At 47.3% G+C, this 22,098-nt stretch overlaps 1 protein-coding gene across 1 annotated transcript in view; it reads right to left on the bottom strand.

The window, feature by feature from the left end:
* The window catches only part of SETBP1 (SET binding protein 1), a 373,273-nt gene that overhangs the window by 333,734 nt on the left and 17,441 nt on the right, over window positions 1-22,098 (bottom strand). The window contains 1 exon segment of the mRNA XM_034643398.1: window positions 19,811-20,467. Within this exon segment, the coding sequence (XP_034499289.1) occupies window positions 19,811-20,296 (486 nt within the window). The 5' untranslated portion in view covers window positions 20,297-20,467.

Raw genomic sequence — 22,098 nt, 5'->3', positions numbered from 1 at the left:
CCCCCACTCATTATGCAGTCTGACTGAATACCACTCAAAATATTTTCTCAATTAGAGGAGAAAATAGGAATTTACCACTTGTCTGCCTCTATTCTGTTGCCTGTCAGCCTTCAGCAAATATTTCAATCCTGGGTCTTCGCCTGCTGCTAACCTTTCTCCTTTAACCTTTGACCCTGCCCTCTTCAAACCCTGCAGGCTTTACCTTCTCATCTTTCCAGCTCCACAGGCCATTCCACAGCTGACTTCTCTGGCCACGATGTTGAACCAAGGGGAGATATGGTGACATCCCTAAAGCAACTCCAGTCAGAGGAAGGCTGCTGGGATTTGCTTGCAGATTACAAGATGATTCAAAAGCTGTGCCTGTCACAGTGGATGGGACACGTCCTGTAACTGGGTACCCATTCTCACTGGCCTCTCCACCTTCCAGCCTTCCTTCTACTCTAGCGCCCCACCCCCACATCCTAACTACCACAAGTGGGCACGTCATTGAGGTTAGAGGCCCCTGTTAACTATCAGATGCACACACGGGGTGGAAATCAGGTCCACCAGGGCAGTGAAAATGTAGAGCCCCTGGTTGAAGTTCCCCATTCAGCCACATCACATGACAGTTCCCTTCCAAACCCCCACCCCCATCCCCACCCCCGCAGCCTCCCTGGTTCCAGGTCATCCCCCATCCTGCTCAGGACCTCTAGCATGCATCACCTCCCCATCCTTGCCTGTGTCCACCAGTATGTGAGCTGTGCTATTTCTGTGTGTTTCTGCCAGGGTTTGAGGAAGGTAGGGAATATTTAAGGACCTTTTCTTTCGCAGTGACTAGTTTGCTGTCTGATAGCGCTCCTTCCCATGTAATTAATTGTGCTGTCTCTTGGCTCGTTAGAAACAAGACCCCCAGGTCCCAGCCAGTATAATGCAAGGTAAATCATGTTTAAGTAACCGCAATAACTAGTGGGTCAGTTTTATCTTTTGTCTTGGTTGTGACCATTATTTAGCGGGGTTCTCAAAGTGCCCGTCAGTGAGGCTTTCATGTCAGGCCAGTACTGAAAGACAAATGTTTTCTCCCCAACCCACTCCCACTGCCAGGCCCTCTTCTCTGAATGCTGCAAGCACATGGAAGCTGGGAAATAAAAGCCTCCTTTATCTGATTCTCCTGGGCGAAGCCATGGTGGGTTCAGGAGGGTTCAAGAGAGAAGGGCCAAGCAGTCGTGAGATGGGCCAAGCAAATAGGCCAGGCAGAATCCCACACAGTGGCACTAAGCGGCCACAGCAATCAAGTGTCTTGTCTCATTTTTAGCACCCAGCGTTGGGATGACTAGAGAGAATGGTCTTTCTTCCGGACTGTCACTGATTGGCCACATGATCTTGGACAAATGGTGAAACATCCCTCATCTGGGCTGTTTCCTCATCTGTAAATGGGAGAGGGCTCTGATGGGCTTCAAGGGTTCCTTTATCTTTACTATTCTTTGCGTGTAGCCATCAAGCCGCGGGAGGCAGTGTGACCCGCTCAGATAGCTACGGAGAATGCCACCCTAACACGCGGAAGTACAAAGAGATCCTCCACAGAGACAAAAGCACCAGCTTTCTTTATTGTCAGAGTTTGCCCAGGATAAAGGGAAGTGAGAGGAAGAGAAGAAGGAAAGAGCATGGTACCTTTTCTACAAACGAGACAGCAAGGTGCAGTGCGGCCAAGAAAGCCGCCATCATGACGGAGAGAATCAATTACCCATGCAGCTAGAAACGAATGCTGAAGAACTCTGACTCTTACCTCAGATCCTTATCCTTTTATATCATCCTTCCCCTAGGATGGCTTGATGACAAGCAGCAGGAGCATTTTTGTATGATTTTTGCAGATTTGCATTTGCCAATTTCTTTGGCCAGCCTGGACATCTCAGAGGTCTAGCATGGAGCCCTCCTCACCAGACACCCTACACAATCATCTGTCTTGCACAAGCCCTTAGATGCAAAGCCTCCAGTGGCCATTTTGGACCACAGTGACCAATCCCTTCACTCATGACCTCCAGAACATGTGCTGCTTATCATGGAAACTCGCTGAAGACGGGGGTAATAAAGGTCATGCAGCCCTTAGACCCCTACAGCATCTGGAATACCACTCGTCTACAGGAGGTCCACTGTAAACAACATCTAGAACGAATGGAGGTAAGACAGCAGCATCTTCCACACAGCGTGACTCGGTCACACTGGTCGCTTACAACTAAGATGCTAAGCTGCCAGAAACATGTTCTGCTTCTCCCAGAACACACACCACCAATTAAGAACTTAGAAATTGAGGCAAGGAGGGGAGGGGAATCGGGACAACAAGGGACTGGGTGGGGGGGGTGAGGGATGGAGACACACGAAGGCAGTTGGAGATGTTGAGTAGAAATGTCTAAAAATAATATAAACAGGATCCCCCAAGACTCCTTCCTCTCCTCCTAAGCCCAGAGCTCCGTCAAAGCCAGCCCCCCAGACATTTCTTTCAACAGCATACCAACAGTGGGTTCTTTTCAGCACACACATACATGTCCACACAGATGCCCCCTCATATACACATGTCCAGACACCCTCCAGTTGGCAAACAAGTGACAGTATGCAAATTATCAGAAGCCACAAAGATTTGCTTCGGTGGGGAGCCCGAACAAACAAGGAACAATTTTGCAAGTGGCCACAGATGGCTTAGCTTCTCTGCTTACAATGGACACTAACAAGATTTGCCATAACTAATTCATTCTTTCACACCATTGCCCTGTTCCCCCATCTTCCGAGGGTGGGGGAAATTCCCCATCATAGCCATATGCATTTTTGTTCCTTTCTAACACAGAAAAAGTGCAATTTGTTCCTCCACATTGTGTATGGGTGGGTTGCATGTAAAGTGGTTAAAAAAGGTCTGCGGAGAGATGATGGTGGAGGCAAACAGATGCTGGCTTCCCCCCCCCCATTCCCCTGAAAGCTTCGTGGAAAAGAAGAGATTTACTGAGCCCTGTGCTGAGCTGGGGAACTTGGCGGTAGCAGAGAAATTGGGTGTTGAAGCAGAGCAGAAAAGAGAACAGACCAGAAACGGTGAGCCTTCCGGATGAAATACAAACTCCCTACACCATGAGCAACGACCCCGACATACAGGACGTCCACCTTGAATTTATAAGGGGACAAGAAGATGACGTTGATGGACGCCTTACTTTTGGCATTCCGGTGCTCGGCACTGCTCCTGGAAACCAAATCCCAGGGCAAGACAACTGGATTTGGAACCTGTGCGAATGCATTAAGCTCTTCTCTCAAGGCACTTTCCAATCAACTTTTGTTAAGGGTCAGCACGACACTTACAGATTCTTTAGAAAACCAATCAATGAATTCTTAAGAAAATGACCGAGCTTTCTCTAAGTTCCAGGAATCAGAATGTTAGAGGCGGCCCCTTTCCACCTGCCTGATGGCTTTCTGGGCCTCTTCAGTGTAACAGCAAACACCAAGGGCCCTTCCTCACCTCACTGGGTGCTACAGTTCACCTCTATGTCTTGTCCACCTTTGGGCTCACCTCCCTCCTGCACTGGCTATAGCATGATTTCCTAAAGAGCTGCCCGCACACTCCACCACACTCCTCCCCAGCACCGGAGTGGGCAACTCTATTTCCTTCTTATTGCACTCAGGAAAAAAAGTCAGATTTCCCTAATCTGGCCCTCCGAGGCTTCTCTGCATTCCCGATTTTCCAGGTAAACTGTGCAGACCAGCCAGGCAGCCTGAAGGCACGCTGTGAGCGCTCCATCAACGGGGATCATGCAATGCCCCAGGTTACTTTTCCCTCTTGCCTCAGTCCTATGCTTTTTTCAAGGTCCATCCACATCTCCCTTCTTCCTCCATCCTTCCCTGGGCTCTGCACATACCTCAGCATCTGGCAGAACATGGGCACCACCCTTGGACCTCCCCAGGAAGACAGGAAGCTTGGAGGTTTCTTTGGAGGACAGACAAGTCCATATAAATTGGGAGCATAGGCTCTGCACTCTTTCACTTGTCCAGATGCCCACATGACTCCTCTCCTTTTTCATTCCTGGTCATCTTTCATATGAGGTGTTGCTGCATATGGTCTACTTCTTCTCAATTAAATATGCATTTGATACCCATAGGCAGGTATTCCAAAAAAAAAAAAAAAAGCTATGCACATCATTACATTGACGATGAGACAAAATCACATCTATATATTAATATGTCTCCTAGTTATATGCACAAACACCTAGTTGTATGAATCAGTATTTATAGGGGGATTTCTTGGAATATCAGAGTTGAAGATGACTTTGGGATATTTTGCTTTCAAGATGGGACCCTGAGGAACAAGAGGCACACAAGGAAACCCAGGGTCAGGGCTTAGGTTAAGGCCAGAGGCTTAACCTCTTGCTTCTTGGGTCAGAGATCTATTACATCGTGTGCAAAATCTATCTTCCCAGAAGCTGTACACACCACACACACACATATGTGCATATAACACCGGATTCTCTTTAACAGACACCAGACCGCACTGCCTTCTTAGAGCTCCTCAGAGAAATATGATGGCAGAAGGATATACGTGCCTGTAGGTCCCTCTCGGACGTGTATAGATTTGACTTGGACCATTGCCTTGAATATCTGTCCTCCCCTCTGGCCTTGCCTCCAGTGCCTGCAGGCTGACGCCCCACAGCTGAGCTGTCCTCGTCTGAGAAAGAGTCTGCATGGACCAACAATTATCTCCGTGCATTAAAGGAGATGAGCAGAAGCAGCCACAGGCCCTGTGCAGTCAGGCCCAGGCAGAGAGGAACCCGCCACGGGCCTCACGCTGGGAGCGAAGGTCAGCTGTCATTAAGGAATGAGGTCAGAAGGAAAGTCAGGCATCCAGAGGTTCAGCACCTGCTCCTCCCTGGAGGCAGAAGGGGCACAGCTGGCCTGGCATGCAGCAGCCCCTCTCCAGACCCAACTGTACTACTGCCCCTTGAAAGCTATCAGCACTGGCTTCCACACCAGCAGGAACCTGCCAGTACGTTGGGTGATGCACCAAACAATTTTGAGAAGCTCCAGGACCGCAAGCCAGGCTGCACCAGGACTACCCACTGTCTCCACTATTCCATCCTTCCTCTGCAACGGTTACCTGGACCACTAGAACCTTTCAGAGGCAGCCCCTCCCCCCAGACCTTAACATGCTGACATGACCCCTAAGCACATGCAATTTCCTACCCTTCACCCCCCTGCACACCTCTTCTCCCAGATGTTGTCCTTCCCTTCCTCCCCCGGGAGTCGCCATCTCTCCGGCAGCCTCCCCCCTTGCACCAGATTCACCCCAATATACCAGCCCTTTCCACTTCTATCCCCTCTACTGCTTTTCTTGGATTCTGGTCCCTGTACCAAAATATGTGACAAGTGATTTTTCAGGTTTCCAGCCAGCCTTATTATTCTCTTGCTTCCTCTTTCTCTGCTGGCAATCCCAAGGACATCCCACTGATTAAATACATCAATACCATAAAGCCACATGTGTCTACAGAATGGACACCTTCAACTCACAGCCCATCTTGCACAGCGCTTCTTGTTTTCCTTTTTAATTAGTCACAGACTGTCCCTATCACCCAACCAAAGAACCAGTCAACTACAAGGTAGTTTTTGAGAATTTTGGATCCTTCTTCCTAGTGGAGATACTATGGAGAAGCTTATCTGTCTTATTTTCTACTTAGAGCTTGCAAGTCAGGCAGACAACATTACCCCTCTTGGGACATTTAAGAGGTAACACCCAGTTATATCACCACAATTGTGCGTGGTATGCAATAGTTACTGAAGAAATACCTTTGATGACACGAATGCATGCATTAGTGAATGGCATAGTGATGCAGGAAGAGAGTGCGTCAAGTGGGACAGTCACCATTGGCAGGGGTGCTCATCCTCACCCTGTGACTCTGATAGGGCATCCTCCTCACGTCCGGCAGAGCCCACTGTTCTGAAGCCAACATTTTCCCTTTCCTACTTCTCCCTGCCCCTCCTGCTCTCACAACCCTGGGATCTGCAGCCTTGGCTGACACCGCACTAGAACTGGACCCCAGTTAACCCAGCATGCAGCCCAAGTCAGCTGGCAGACCTGAGCGAAGGGACAGTTCCTCTTGACCCCTGGCCCCCTGTCTGCCCAGTCTGTGGGCTCGCCACCCCCTCACCCAGTCTTCTGTCTCTAATTCCTTCAGCTGAGATTTGTGTTCACTCCAGGACTGTAGTGGAAAGTAAAGAACATTTAAAAAAATTACCTCATTTCATAGAGTAGGCTGTTGAGCAAGGAGTCTTTAGATGAGTATATTGCTCAACTAACTTGCTACATTTCCTATAATCTATATTAATAGGAGCTCACAATATATTTCAAGATATTAAAATCGATACAGACACATGCACATATTTTAAGTTATCTAGGAAAAGTCTATATCCTCGGGAGGAAGCAAAGGAGAAACCTCTAACCTTCCCCTCTCTCTCTTCCTCCCTCTCGTGTTGGTTGTATTTTATACTCCATTTCTAGGGGAACCCAGAGGCCCCTCCGGTGCTCGGGGTCATAGTCCCAGCCCAACAGTGAGAAGAGGGAGGAGATGGCATGTTTCAAAACTGCCTTATGGATTTCATGGATTTTCACCAATTCATGGAATTCGGCACGTGTCCACTTGCTGACCCCTCTTCTTACCACCAGGAAGAAGCACGACACACCCATGTGACTGTAAGGGGGACAACACCTCGCGGCGGCCCATGAGTAAGGATGGGATTGAGTCCAGGACGGGCAGGTGCCAAAGCTGCAGGATAACTTTGAGACGATGTGTCAGAGCATCTCCTACATCTGTGGAGAGGAGCTGTACCTACTTTGTGGAATGTGTTAGAAAAAGAGGATAAGAGCAAGCCCTAGCTTCAGAGACTGAACAGCTTACAAAGCTTTCAGGAGACTTGTCCAACTCTCCCTGGGTTCCCTGGCGTCTAGCGACCGTGGTTCCAGTGTCACAGACAGAGAAATGGAAAGCGTTGAGAAATGGAAAGCGCTGAGAACACCCACAGGTGTTCTGAAAGGCAGGCTCTGAAGGTGAGGCCCTCCGGCTCCCACGCTCAGTTCAGTCCGCCCGAGGGCTGTGTGAGCAGCCCTGGGCCAGCTGCCTGGCAGCTCAGACGGTGAGCACGCCGGGATCACAGCCTCCCGACTCAGACGTGAGGTGAGTGACTGGAGGTCTCTGGGCCTCATTTTATACATCTGTAAAATGGGGATAATAACATCTCCACTGTGGTTGTGGGGAGGATTTAGGAGACAATATGTGTCAAATGCCTGGCAAAGTTCCTAGCTACTCCAAGTACCAAACGGTAGCTGCTCTCATGCCCAGGAAAGCAGCCTGCCCGCCAATGGCCTTTCTCTGTGATTCAGGTTTTCCATAAAAGAACGACGCTCCTCCGTCACTCATGGGCAGTTCATATGCTTCAGCAAGAAATCAGCAAACAGAAGAGGCTAGACACCAGAAACTCTTCAAGAAAACCTCAACGACAGCGAGGCCCGAGGATAAGCATCTAGTAGGATCTTGCGTGACTTACAGGATGAAGCAGGAACAGGAAGAAAGACCTCTGTGTGCGCTGATTTTCATTTTTTTTGGTCTGTTTTGTTATTGTTTTTTGTTGGTTTTTCTTCCCCTCCCCCTGCCGCAGGATTAACGTGTAGGTTCTTAAACAAGGGGGTCCCCTATTTACAGCTGACGGCAGCAGCTGCAACCCCTGACTCCCCTACAGAATGGCAGGGAATCGAATCAAAAAGAAAAGCAAGTGGACAACCTTTCCTCCGGGAGCACGAAACACAATACCAGCCTTTCGCCAAACCCAGCAGACCCCAGCTCTGATTGGAGGTTGCCTCGGAACAAAGGGAAATTGGTATTTAAAAAAAAAAATCTTCTGAAAGCCAACTCAGCAGATGGTTTTTTCCTGGGCTCCAGGAGAAAGCGGGGGGAGGCGGGGGTCGGGGAAGGGTACTGGGATAACACAACCGCCACCAGGATACAGATGACTGAGAAGTGACAAAGATGGGCAAAGAGGGCTGACCTCTCACCCCAGAATTTCACAAAGGGCAATTACACCATGTGGCGGGTATCTGGACTAGGCCGCTGGCCGCGTCCAACCTGCCGCTGCTGTTCATCACTGCCACGTCTGGGGGCTTTATTCAAAGCAGGCGAAGAAAGAGGCCAGGCGCGGAGGGGATATTGGAGGAAGCCATGGAAAAAGTTTAATTAGAGACTGTAGTTTGTTAGGAATCGACTATAGGGCCGTTCGCAGAAGAGCACCTCGTACTTCCACTGCACTTTTAACATTGCGGAAGCATTTGCTCAGATTGTCTTCAAAGTGATGTGGAAGGGAGAGAGACAGTATTAATCCCTTTTTAAATACGAGAAAACAGGGATTCATTCATTAAAGCCCAAACAGGGTTTCAGGCCCAGAGCCCCTGGTATGGGGTAGCCAACCCTCCCTTGTTTTTCAGACCAGAAAGTGCTCCCGGAGTCTTTTTTGAAGGGGCTCTTTGTGCATCCCGCATTTTCGGTCTGAGCCAGGGCACTTTTGAAAGCACTGTAACTAGCTGCTCGATTGAGTCATGGTGAGCCTGTTTTCCCGTAGCCCTGTGCCGTGCTGCTGGCCATCACCTGCTACCATGCCTCACTGCCGGGGTGCCCTGCTGAATGTCTTCCAGCGGGGAGACGGCTGTGGGAAGTCGAAAAAGGAGCTGTGAGTGTCTGGGAAGATGCCACAATGCCCAGGTTCACCCACAGCCTGTGCCAGGGGCGGGCAGCAGGAACAAGCTGGTGGATGGCGAAGACTCAGAGATTTTCTCCTGGAAGATGTCTCAGCAGGACCAGCTAGAGTGCACCTTTCACTGATCACTTCCTGCTGCTGGGAACCTGGAGACCTGAGAGTCCAATGAGGGTTTGAGGCTCCCTTCACCCCCACTCCCCCCCTGGTTTGGCACCAGGTAATTTCTTGTAACTTGGGGTAAGCCATATAAAAACTCTCCAGAACCCTTCCTTGATCTGTAAAACAGGGAAGAACAATAGCTACTTCACGGAACTATCCTAAGAACAAACCAGAAAGACTCAACAGTTGGGCAGATAGGAACACTTTGTAAAGGTGCAGGCAGGTGTGATGGCTGCTACGTTTTTCACACTATGTACTAACTGCAATAGATTTTGGCAGTCTATTACATTGCCCTGGGTTTTTCCCTAAATGCCCTGAGATCGATTTTTTCTAATAAGGTCTTTCTATACCCCACACAGCCTTAGGCTCAACACACCATACGACTTTATAGATCCGTACAGAATTTAAATGCCTCAGCTCTGCTACAGTGTATCAGGATGAGTGCACCAAAAAAGGCAGCACGATGAAAGATTCCAGATGTTTCTAAGGCACCCATGCAAAATACACAAGGCTAACTAGGGAGAAGGTGTTTTGATAGAGAAGAATGTCTTCCATGGAATTATCTTCATGGGCACAGAGCTAACACGAATGTATTTAACATCTAGGCTGGGGAAGTAAAACAAGTGAATATTATATTAAAAGGTATAATGCCTGTCCTTAGAGAGCTTATACAATAGCTGAGGAAAAAAACACTTTACTTTTGACAGCACACTTTTAACAACCCTTTCTGTTAGATCGAAGAAGGCTGTTTGCAGATGGTGGAGAGTGGTCTAGAGATATCCAACTGGAAAAGGCAGAGAAGAGGAATTCTGCGTGAGACGGCCATCTACATTGCAAAGTTGCCTTATTTCTGCACCCTCTGTAGGGTCCAGACCCACATAAGACCATCTGAGTATCATGTGATTCACATCTCTGTCTGGAACTCTGCACAAAGAGATGAAAATAAGAATAATGCAAACACCTGAATTTTGGTCCAAAAAATCCATTGAATGTAGAATGTGTTGATTTAGACCAGCAAGAGTAGCATAAGGTAAAATTAAATTAGAGTTTCCTTGACCTTGAGTTCAGTGTATATACCAACAATGATGAAGCTGCCAAAAAGCTGGGACAGCCCAGGGCCCTGTTAATAGAAGTAGTGTGCTTACAGCAGAGGAGGTCACAATCCCTGGTGTTCTGCAAGGCCAGATCACCTTCTGGTCCTGGGCCCTGTACTCTGTTCCATGAGAACCCACCTCCCCATCTATGTCTTTTAGGAGAAACAACGACAAACCAGCATTTCTAGCCTAGGAACCAAGGTGGTTTGGCACCAGGAAACCATGGACTCCAAGGAACGGTTTCAGGAACTAGAAGTAGTTGAGCTTGAAAAGGACGACTTTAGTGCAATATATAAGAAAGAGCTCTCCTAAACCCAGGACTGCCTCAAGAGACACCAACTCTCCTCCCGGAGGGGCACAGAGCAGCTGCCAAATAACTATCCGGGAGGGATTTTAGAAAGTACCTTTTGTTTGTTTAGGAGGGATGTCGAATAGAAATATCAGAGGCTCTTTCGACTCTCAGTGAATTCCGTGATTCTGGAAGGTTACCCAGCCATGGACCCCTTCTTTTCTTCTGACCTACAACTTCTGTGCTCAGCCTTCCCCTGCTCCCTGAGCTGGTGCCAAATTCCAGCCTATGTCCTCCTCAACAGATTTAACCCCAAGTCTCAGACCCTTTCTGGATCTCCCAATCTTGGTTTCCTTCATGACGCGCCAGCATTCAAATGCCAGCATGAAGCTGACCTGCCGTCCATCCAGTGGCAGCCATCCAGTAGGACAGGGAAGTTCAGAACCTAAGGCACAGGGAAGAGCCACACACCCACACAGAGGTGTTCACCTCCTCGCTCCCTAAAAAGAACAGGGATGGAAACATGAAAATTCCTATTATATGCTAAAAATAGGTTCCCTTTAGCTACATCCATGATCCCCATGAGAAGCCACTCCCTTCGGGTGGTTCTCTGGGGGTCCAGTCTGTCAGGAAAAATACTGCAAATCCTGAGCTGAGCTCCCATTCACAACACTAAGCAAATGAAGCAACTGTCTCAGCGCAAAAAGCTGCCCACACTCCTGGGGACATTTGTATTTGCAAATGAAGACTTACTGGCCAGGCGTGGTGCTGCACCCAGAGCTGCTGTCTGTCTGTCTCCCTCCCAGAATTCTCTCCCCCTTCCCTACTTCTGATTCCCCACTGTGAGGCTGGCTAGAAACTTGTGGGAGGCAAAGAAGACGGTCTGGGGAAAAACACAATAAACAAGGTCTAGAAAATACACTGGAGCAACCTGCATTTGATACTAATGATGGTTATCAAACGGCCTCACGGGCCAGGTAGCAAGATGGGAACTGCCTGGACTTTTCAGAGCAAATAAAGGCTTCCATTGTTTCCCCTGGTGAGGTCATAGGCTGGTGGGGAGGTGAGGGAAGTCGGCCCAGGGAGGGAGGGGTAGGCAGGAAGAAAAAAAACAAACCTGGGACTTCAGAGAGAAAAGCACACTTCAGGTATACAGGGAGGCCCCTCGCCTTCAGAGGGCAAGTTCCCTGGAATATGATGGAAAGCTGGAAGGAGCCCTAGAACATCTGTAGCCCAAACCTGCCCACGACGCGGAGCTCTGGTTGCCGTGTTCTGACACGCTCAGACAGTGGCCTCAGCTTGCACAGAGTGCTCAGGGCTTCACCAGCCAGGACATATAATTCAGACTCTGGCACTTGCTGGGTGCAACTGGGAGCCCATGTGGGTGTCTGCATGCTGTGTCTGTCTGTATGACTCCCGGGGACTGGGCTCCACTGAACTTCAGCTCTTCCCTCTGGCAGCCTCTCCCTCTGGCCACTGGTTCCTTGTTGGGGGTGCAGGGGTGGGGGGTGGGTGCTTCCCAGAGCCTCAAGGGCCACTCTCCAAGTCAAGTCACCCCGAAGACCATCCCAGTTGAAACCCCTTCCTCAAAGCAGTTTGGCCACGTGCAAAGGATCACACTCAGTGTTTAGTTTATTGTGAATAAAGAAACCCCCCCGACAGCAGGAGACTTCATTGGCTCGTGCTGTTTGTTTTCTATATATAATGCAGTCAGGAGCCTGAACCAAGGCCTGGGGCCCAGGCTTTGCGAACCTCCCTGCCACATCCCCTTGCTCTTGGCCTGTGCCCTCGCCCAGGCCCAGCGACTTCCAGGCCAAAGCCACTCATGTCTCACGCACAAGGCAGGCAGGCAGGCAGGGGACATCCTGGGATGGCCTGGGACGCCCTGCATGGCGGTGCTTTGAAGGCAGGACGTTTGAACTTAAAGTTGCAGGAATCAGAAGAATCAAAGGACGGGGCAGAGCAGAGCCAAAAGGGATTGGTTCTCTGGCCTTTTATTAAAAATAAAAAAGGCAGTGTAACTGAAGATCAGCCGGAAATGCAGCTCTGAGAGAACTTTTTGAGGATGTGAAATCGCAGTGACGGAGAAGGGGGAGACTCTGCAAACGCTGGAAACCCAGCCAGGGGAGAAGGCAGCGCCCACTCAACCCTACTCAGTCGTTCTTAGGACACTGTTTTAACACTTTCATTTTGAGTCAAGCTTTGAGCTCAGCAGCAATCCTGGTTCAGCAGATAAATGACCACAGAGATGAAAGACCTTTGAACCATCTCTAAATAAATCACCATAGCAATCCCCACCACCACCACCACCCAAAAAAAAAAAAAAAACCCAAACAAAAACCAACCCACCGGTGTCTGCTCTATTCGCTGATGCTTGTGGAGGCATCAGAAACGAGACAGTGGCACTGCGGCCCGCGAACATAATTCAACACAGCCTGTAGCACTCTGAAAGCAGGGTCTGCCTAGAGAAACAGCGGCTTCTGAGACAACCCACACGCCCCTCAGGAGCCCAGCACCACTGCAGGTCACTGTGGGCCAGCTGTGCCTGCACAGAGGAAGGTCCTGTGGGTGGCCAAATAAGGTAGACGCTAGCCCAGTAAGAGTAAGGCACACTGAGTGAGAGGTGGTGCTAAGTGCCCACAGGCCCTTCCATCCCCACAGGACTCCAACAAGGAGGAGGTATGCTGCTATTATCCTGATTTTCATACAATCCGGACCTAGTTTCAAGAGGTTAAGTAACTTGCCTCAGGTCATACAGAGCCCTGCTTCACTTCCACCAAAGACCAAGAACCTGGTCCAGAATACAGGGGATCTGACCTCCAACCCACTCTCGGGGCAGGGACTCTTGCTAACAGATCCCTTATTCCTTTCTTCAGGGAATGCATGGCTCTTCATCAGAACAGAACACAGTTTCCCTGCCTGAGAACTCTGCCAGGTTATCCGCAATAGCATGGCGTTCACCAAAGAATATTCCTTGGGGATGTCCAAAGTGAGACTGACTTGCAAGGGAATGTCAAAACCAAGAGGAAAAGAGCTAACATGGTGCTTTAAACCCCAGAGAATCCCAAATACAGAGGAAAAAAAAGAAAAATACAAGAAGGGAAGGAAGAACCAAAGTTTCCCAGAATACCGTCATGGAACACAAGTTTGGTAAATCTCACCAGTTTCTAAACTCAATTCCGACACTTGCTCCCACGATCATGGGCCTTTTGACACTGGGGCAGAAAGGAGATAATCTGATGATGGAACAGCAGGTCCAAAGAGAGGTCAAAAATTTTGTTTATAGTAACTAGTTTTGTTAAAGAGAAAGACTTGCCCCATCTAGCAGTATGGCTCTTAAAGTTTCCAGTTTTTAAACAGAAATAAGGCTGTAGAGGTCAAAAGCTGGTTTGGGTTAATTCCTTTTTTTTTTTTTTTTTAACATGCAGAAACTGAGGCCCAGGAAGATGAATCAATCTTGCTGAAATTGTTAGTGACAGAGACAGAGCTAGTGTCCAGGGCTCCCATCCACAAGTCCACTGTTCTGTCCCCAACACCTTCAGCTCCAGATGTCAAATGTCACCTGTTGCCCCTTGGAGACAAATAGTTTGTGGAGAGGGTCACTCACCACCCTTCATGCGGCTTTAGCTATAAAATAACTAGGGAGAAACCTATCAGGAAACAAAATTTTCAGGCACATTGATGAATAAATAGGAATGTGCCCCTTAAAAAAAATTATAGAGAGAAAACATAAAATTAAACAAGGGTGAAATTCAGCCTCTTGTGAAGAAAAGCCGGTGAGACCTACTCTCCTATCAGGTTGAGAGTGTTGTGGGGAGAAGTTGTTCATACCCCCAGAAGTTGAAAACACCACCTTCTCACCCCTGGGAGAAGGGAGGGCAAGCCCACAGTCAAGCAATGTACATAGGAGCGACCAGAGAGGCTGTTGGGCAAAATGATGGCAAGGGAAAGACCCCCGAGCCACAAAGAGGGTGGAAGGCTCTCTGCTGGATGCCCAGAGCCATCACCAGAGCAGAGGAAATAATGGGTACAGCAGTCCGGTGTCAGGCATTCTGAGCTACCTTCTTCCCCTGCCCCACACCCCCTTCCAACTACCTGATACACCCAACTGCTATCACCACGGAGGGTCAAGAGAGAAATGTGCCTCTCGGCACCCTACGTTAAAATAGAGAACCCTAGTGCAGTCCTCCTCACTGACATCTGTATTACCTAAAGGCTCCCCTGTTAAGTTTCTCTGCCTGCATCACTGTCATTATGTTCTCTGGGCCTCTGACCCTTCCCTTTCCCCAGTTCAAAGCCCACTGAACATCCCCATTACTTACTGACTTAAATGCAAGCCCACTTATTTATTTATTCGACCTTCATCACTCCCTGCAATCTGAGACCAACCTTGCTTCCCATCTACATCCATACCTTGTGTTTGGCACAAAAAAGCTACTATTTAAAGAATGAGTAAATGAATGCCTGCTTTATTGAACTTCCTAAGAGAGGGTCAGGAGTGCTCAGAGCAGAATGCTAGAGTCTTTCCATACACATGACGACGGTGTAGGGGGGATGGCCAGGAACAAATCACAAGCATGTTTCTAGGACCACGCAGACCGCTGGCAGATATAAGGTTAAAGTCCTTGCTGTTGGAGGAAACAGGTTCTCCTGAAGCATCTGGGAAAAGGGGAAACTAAATCCAAAGAAATGAAACAGAAGTTGTATTTTGGTCAAAAGCAAATAAAAATTCGTAAGCAGAACAAAGGAAAAAAAACAAGACTTTAACTCATGAGGCTTTGAATTTTCTCTCCAACATCCTAGAACACTTGGAATTAAGGACAATATACCAGATGATGATCCTGTCACCCTAACGAATATGGAAGCTGTGCAACAAATGTCCCAGTGCTTAGATCCTTACCTTCCAGCAGTCTTTTAGAGTGCAGTCGCTTAGGGACCGGAATATAGCATTACCTTCAGGGTAGAGAAGAACCGGCTTCAAAGACCAACCCCGCCCATTTGGGTTCCTGCTTTTTTGAAGCAGAGAAGCCTCCATTTCTTCATCTGTAAGGAGGTACTATCTGCCTGGCAGGACTACTGTAAGGACTAACAGTGAAGGTGAATCCATATAAAAGAGCTAGCAGAGGGCCACATAACTCTGCAGGTTCGAGCTATTCATTATGATGTGTGCTCTGTCAATTACCCATTTTTCCTAAAATCTTCCATCAAGTTACATCACGTGGAAATTATCATCTCTATTTGGCCGATAAAGAAACTGGGGATTCAACAAGGTTATACTCTGGATGCAAAGCCACGAAGCCAGTTGGTGCAGATTCCCACCCCTCATCTTCCAGCCTGGGTCACTGAAGGGAGCCAGTCTAAGAGTCCCCTCTTCTTCTCATGCTGTTGAACCTGGATGGAAGTCCCTGACTCCCACGGGAAGTCTTCAGGAAGTAGGGGAGCTGCTAAGCTCTGCACAGCTGAGAGCCTTTCAAAAACCCGTCACTGTTGGAACATTCTGTGCTCACGTGCTGTACTCGAACTTCAGAGATCCAGTCTCATGTTTTCTATTGTTTTGACTGAGTGACCTAGAAGGGAACTACATGAAGCTTATGTTACTTCATCACTTGTCTGGGTAAGTCTAACGTGCAACAATGCTGGTGTCATGGTAAGGAGCAAGCTGCCTCTACTGAGTCCATCTGCAAAGCAGGTCCATCCAAAGGACAATTCTGAGGCCTGGAATATGTTCTGAATGCTCTTCTCAGCGTCCACTTCTCACCAAATGTTGCTCCTACACCTTGCATAAATTCATTCATCATAAGCCCAATTCCATATAGCATTTCAGTGGCCATCCTAATTTCATATGGAAGAGAGGTGACCCGACCCCTGGTTAAAAAGAGTCCATGCACCCTTGAGCCAGTGAAGGGGTATCTTCACGGGTCCCCTCCTGCCATCCTACGACTCAAGGGGTCATGCTACCTGAACACCTATAATGGCTCTCCGGTTTGGAGGACCGGTGTTAGGTTTGAAACTTGGAATAAAGCTCTTGAGGATGCCACACGTATACGTCTTCACCCCAAAGTAGCAGAACAAGCAGAAATACAGTTAGCTTACACTAGCTGTGATATGTAAGGAACACTATCATTATCCTAAGGAGTGTGCTTTTTACAAAAACCAATGAAAAAGAAAATCATTTGGGATTCAATACGAGCTGTCTTTGCCTAAGGCTGTCAAACAATGACTTGAACAAAATTAATTGGTCTGAAAGAAAAAAGAGAAAAAAGCACATAATGATGTAACACCCAATATCCCCCAGCCTCCAAGTTTGGAGGCGGAATCATTAAAAAAAAAACCAAACAAAATCCTTGTTATCCTGAAACTCTATGTCCTTTCGCTAAATGACGGGTCAACAAATATATATATATACACACACATATATACACACACACACAATCTTTTTTTCCTTTTGGTACGGGCCAGATAGTACATAGTTTAAGCTTTGTGGGACATACAGTCTCTGTCACAACCACTCCACTCTGCCGTTTTAGTGCAAAAGCCGTCACAGACAAAATGTAAACAAATGGATGTGGCTCTAGTCCAAAAAAACTATATTTATGGACACTGAAATTTGAATTTCATGTAATTTTCACATGTTGCAAAATATTATTCTTTGTTTGATTTTTTTCCAACCATTCTTTGCTTGTGGGCTGCATAAAAATAGGCAAGGAGCTAGATTTGGCCCACAGGCTATAGTTTGCCGACCCCTGCTCTAAGTCAGCACATAATTCAGGTGACGCCCAAGTGGGCATTTCTACCAACTCAAGGATCAGCTCAACAGAGCCTCCCTCCTCACTCCCAACATAGGACCTGAGTCCCAGGGGCCACTCCATGCACACTTCTTCAATGAGTGACTTGCCTCATTGGAAAAAAAAAAAAAAAAAAGGGGGGGGGGCCTGGCTGGCTCAGTCAGTAGAGCACAAGACTCTTGATCTCAGGGTCATGAGTTCAAGCCCCATGCTGCCGATAGAGTTTTTTAAAAAAAAAAAAAAAAAAAGATCCAGAAGACTGGATTTTAGAGTCAGACACTCATCTTTGCTTACCAAATGCCCTCCTTGTCCTTTCCCCCAACACAAGTTGATCGTGTATTTCACATTAATACAAATAAGTAAATTCTGCAAGTTCACAGCACTGAAACGGTAAGCGAGGTTTCTACTTCTCCACTGCAAGTTCGGCTTTTGCTAACTCTCTCTTTTCAAGCCAACAGGAACTCTGCAGAGTAATAAAGTTAACACTCTAATCCAATAGACATCAGAGAATGTTTCTATCATCTATCAAGTGATTAAAACTCAGTACTGACAACTTCATGCATTCATTTCTGCAAAGTAACAGCTCCAGGCATAAATAAAGGTAGGAAGGATGGAGAAGTACAGTTGTGAAGCAAGCTCTTGGGAATTTAAAATTCTTGTAGACCGTCCCAATACAGTGTCAGTACAGTGCAGCACTGTTGCCTGAATATCAGTCCTTCCCCTTCCTTTCTCTCCCTTCCAATTTCTAAGACTTAGAAACACTTACTTGGTAAGTCACACATTTGAAGAAGTGATTTCCCTCTCTTTCCAACAGAGCACACAAAGGGCATCCAGCTTTTTGGGTGAGGACGACAAGCCTGAGAATTTCAGATATGAGCATGGAGGTCCCTTGTACATTGAAGCTTCAAAATCATCCCCATGTCACAAAATCCAGAATTTATTCTGGGGCATTCCAAGAGGCAGAAGGCTATCATTGGGAACAGTCCTGTGGCTGTATGGAATGTCATACCTGATCAGGACAACACAGATCGTTCTAGGGTAATGACTTCGAGTTTGCACACCCTAACTGTGGGCTGTTGCTCAAGTCCTGGCAGTGAGGGGCATGGAGGGAAAACAGTTACCACAGTTTTCAAGACTGCCCACCCACACAAAAATCCAACAATACACAAAGAACTAGCCATCTCAGTGGCCAAAGACAAAGATACTCATTTTCAAAGCTGAAGAGACCAGACTCCAAAGCAAAGCCTCACTTTCTAAGTTGAGCCTAATTTGAACTGTTGCATTCTCTTGCAAGAATTTCAGAAGTTTCTACAAGCATCCAGATAATCTTTGGTTTTTATGACAGAGACCCCAGAAATCACTGCAATTTGTCATGGGGACAGGGAAGGGAAAGCACTACCTCTATGCTCTGTAAAAACAAGCCAACTTCTAAAAAATATTGCGTATTTCAAATGTTAAAATAAGACAACCAACTGTCCTGGTTTGTCCGAGACTAAAGGGGTTCCTGGCTGCAGGACTTTGGGTTTTAAAACAAACTGAAAGGCACTGGTCACCCTAGGAAATCTCTTCTTGTCCAAGTCTTTGGATTTTAAATGCAACATATCAGTCAAAACGCTTAGCATGAGGAAGTACACAAGCTCTACACCAAAGAAAGAACATGATTTCTAGCAGTTCTATTGAGAGCAACTACTGAGAAGCTCAAAACCACTAGTAACAGAAATGTTACAGATTATCTCTGAGTCATAAAGGAGAGAGGGTCATTCCCATGTGCTATTTTTAGCTAATCCATCATGTCTAGAGCCCAATTAAATGAGATGTGGGGGAAAGTTACAAAGACACTGATGAACTCCTACTACCCTGGAGCCAAAACCTCTGAAAATAACAGGGCTCCTTTCAGAGGCATTCACGAGCCCTAGAGAGTTTTGGGGACAAACACTTGCCAGACTAGGGTCATCCCCTGCTATCACAGCTGAGTGCCATACCCCTCCCAAGAAGGGAGGACGTTGTAACCCCCTGTAATATAAATACGATGAAACCGGGACCCATTCATTCCCAACCAAATGATTCCACCAATCACCTAGAGAGCTGCTTGCCACCTATTAGATTTTTAGGAAGAAAATGACAACCAATCAAGTTCATTCAACACCCAATCTTAAAAAATCTACACTGTGTTAAACAAAGATTCAAGTCAGTCACCCACCCCTTTTTCTTTCTCCAGCTTGAGCTCCAGGGCTCCCCATTGGTTTTCAGAGCAATGATCTCTCAGCCTCCTAGCAGCCTAAATCACTATGAAGATAGCTTCCTGAGTCCAGTGAGCGACTTCCCTAATTTAGAAAGACTTACAACAGTAACTGAAACCAAAAGAGGTTATATAGGTTCTTGACTGTTCTGACTGACCAAAAATGTTTAACATCCCACTCTTAATTATATGAAAAGATGCAAATGTTTCATCACAGCTTAGCCAGGTCTGACCCAGTCAATTGTTGGCTACACAATAAATAGGAATGCTCCAGAATTATAATTCTAGTAGCTACTGATTTTCATGTGGGTAGAAGAAACAATAATAAATTAGACACTATACCAAGATATCAGAGGCATTTTTCCTGGAGGGCATTAAGTATTCCATCAAAGAGATTGATAATTCCAAAATAAATAAGTAATAAGCACACAGACCTTTAACAGTTGGAGGGAGAATGGCAAAAATGAATAAACAAAAAACCCTTCAAAACAGGGCTCCCTACCTTCTTTTTGGAGTGGCTTCTTTCCTCCTCCTTGGTGGCTTTGCTATTTTTCCCAGCACGGGACACCTTCTGGTCGCCAGATTGCTTAATGGTGATCTTGATCTCAGGTGGGCATATATAGTTCTCCAGATTCTTTGGGGGTTTCTTAGCCCGCTTGGTGGTCTGAATCTTCAGCTTCAGACTCCCCTCTGTGAAGTTTGCCTCCTTGATAGAAAATTCCTGTTCTTCCAGGCCATCTCCTGCAACCCATTTCTCGCTGTCTGCGTTTGAGTTGGAATCCACATCCCGCCCTGAGCCCAGTTCATCCTCCTCCTCCGGCTCCATGCGTTCTCCACCCACTGGGATCCCCTTCCCAGTTCCTGGAGCAGAGAGCAAAGGTTCTCCTGCACAGCCAGGAGCAGCTGGGGGCTTGGCCGAGGAGACAGGCAGGAATTCTGACTCGTCTCCCCTTTGCCGGGAGCTGCTTAAGATTTCCCTGGACTCCATGACAATCCTACAGTCTTCAGGAGTTCTCAGGAGGTGGGAGGGAAGAGGGGAAAGGGGAAAAGTGAGAAGAGAGGACACCCAAAATCCCAAGGACAAAGTGGTCCAGCTGCTGGGTTCAGAGTCCCGGGGATGGAGACACGGCCACGCGTTCAGAAGAGGTCAGATCTGCAACTGAGAACCAGAGAGATAATTAGTCGTGGCAGGAAGGAAAATGACCTCAAAAGGAACTCGGCTTAAGTTCCAGGAGCCCCTTCCCTCTAATGAATGGCCATCAGAAAAAAAAAATGATAGGGAAAAAATCAAACAGAACATGCCTATCCCCAAATTGGATTCTACTGGCAGTGAGGGAAACAAGCGCGAGCACACGCGCACACACAGCCCTTCATTGAATTGTTAATTTTTATGACTCAAGAATAAAGATAAGAGAAGCCAGTCCTCCAGTCCAACAATAAGCTAGAAGTTTCTTATACTGAAGCCACTGCGAGCTGAGTCACCATCAAAACCAACCATGACGAAAGGGAAGTCTGAAGTGTTGAGGCGGGTCTGTGGGAACGGCATTGGGCTTGCTTTTAGCACACATGAAGAACAGTTTGCAAACTGAACACAACCCCCTCCTTGAGCTGCCAGGGTGAAGCCCTCCATCATCTTGGTGGAAGGACACTTAGCTAACCTCCTGACCGTTCTTTATCATTTCTCATGTTAAATTATTTCAATTACACAAAATTATCTTTATTTCTTAAAACAAATGCAAAGCTTAGAAGCAGGCTTCAAAGAGGAAAACATAAAAAGTTCAGTGGAAAGTCATTTCGAATGCTGTGATTAATGCAAAACAATCCTAAAAATGTTTCTGTCCACACAAAAGATATTTAATCATTATCAAGTATTTAGATAAAAATAGCCATTCAAGACAGTTTTAATTCCCTCTCTGGTCCTTAAATGAAGTAGCATTCTGTCTACACGACAATAAAAAAGAGAAAGAGAGGGAGCATTTCACAGGCCTTTGCAAATGTCAGGAATGGCTCTCCTGACCGCCCCTCCCCACCTCTCCCCACCTCCAGGATCTTTGATTCTGCCTTCCTCCCAGAGGAAACCAGAAACATCAGTCAGGTTCTCTTCAGACCATCACAGGATCAGCTAAACTATCCCTCACGCTTACTCACCGCATGTCCCATTATTCCCAATTTCAGACTCATCATTTTCAAAGCCCCAAAGGAAGCCCAATGCTCATCCTCAATAGAAAACTGAGAGCCCTGGGGCCACACAAAACTTCAAGACATCATATCCTTCCACCTCTAGGCTGCAGGTGAGATCACACTCAAGCCTTCTTAAAATGGCTCAAAACGCTGAGGTTTCCCAGCAGAGGACATCACCGCACACCTTCGGTTCCTACCTTGGAGCCCAGCAACATCAGGTATTAACCAGTACATGTGCCCGCCAGAAAATGCCCGACCACAATTGCAAAGACACATTCAGAACAGCCAAAAACGAAGCCTGGAGACCGGGCACGTATTTTCTCCCTCTGGAATCAGGACATTTTCAGCTGACATCCTGTGAGGAAGCTAGCCAGCAAGGCAGCCAGGGTTTCAAAGTGAATGTGCTCCCCAGGCGCGTACTCAGCTCCTGGAAACCGCTCGGCCCTGCAGAAAGACATTTACAACTGCTTCCTCTTAGGGGAAAACCCGATGAACGCAGCATTTCTAGAAGAGAAGAGGCTGTCCAACTGAGAGTAAGAGCATCTTCACTTGAATCCGTCACACAAAGACTGAACAGCCGCCACCTGTGCCCCAGGCTATAAAAGGGAC

The sequence above is a fragment of the Ailuropoda melanoleuca genome, chromosome 14 (assembly GCF_002007445.2).
Source record: "Ailuropoda melanoleuca isolate Jingjing chromosome 14, ASM200744v2, whole genome shotgun sequence".
In the NCBI taxonomy this organism is placed as follows: Eukaryota; Metazoa; Chordata; class Mammalia; order Carnivora; family Ursidae; genus Ailuropoda; species Ailuropoda melanoleuca.
This window is presented reverse-complemented; position numbering and strand designations above follow the sequence as displayed.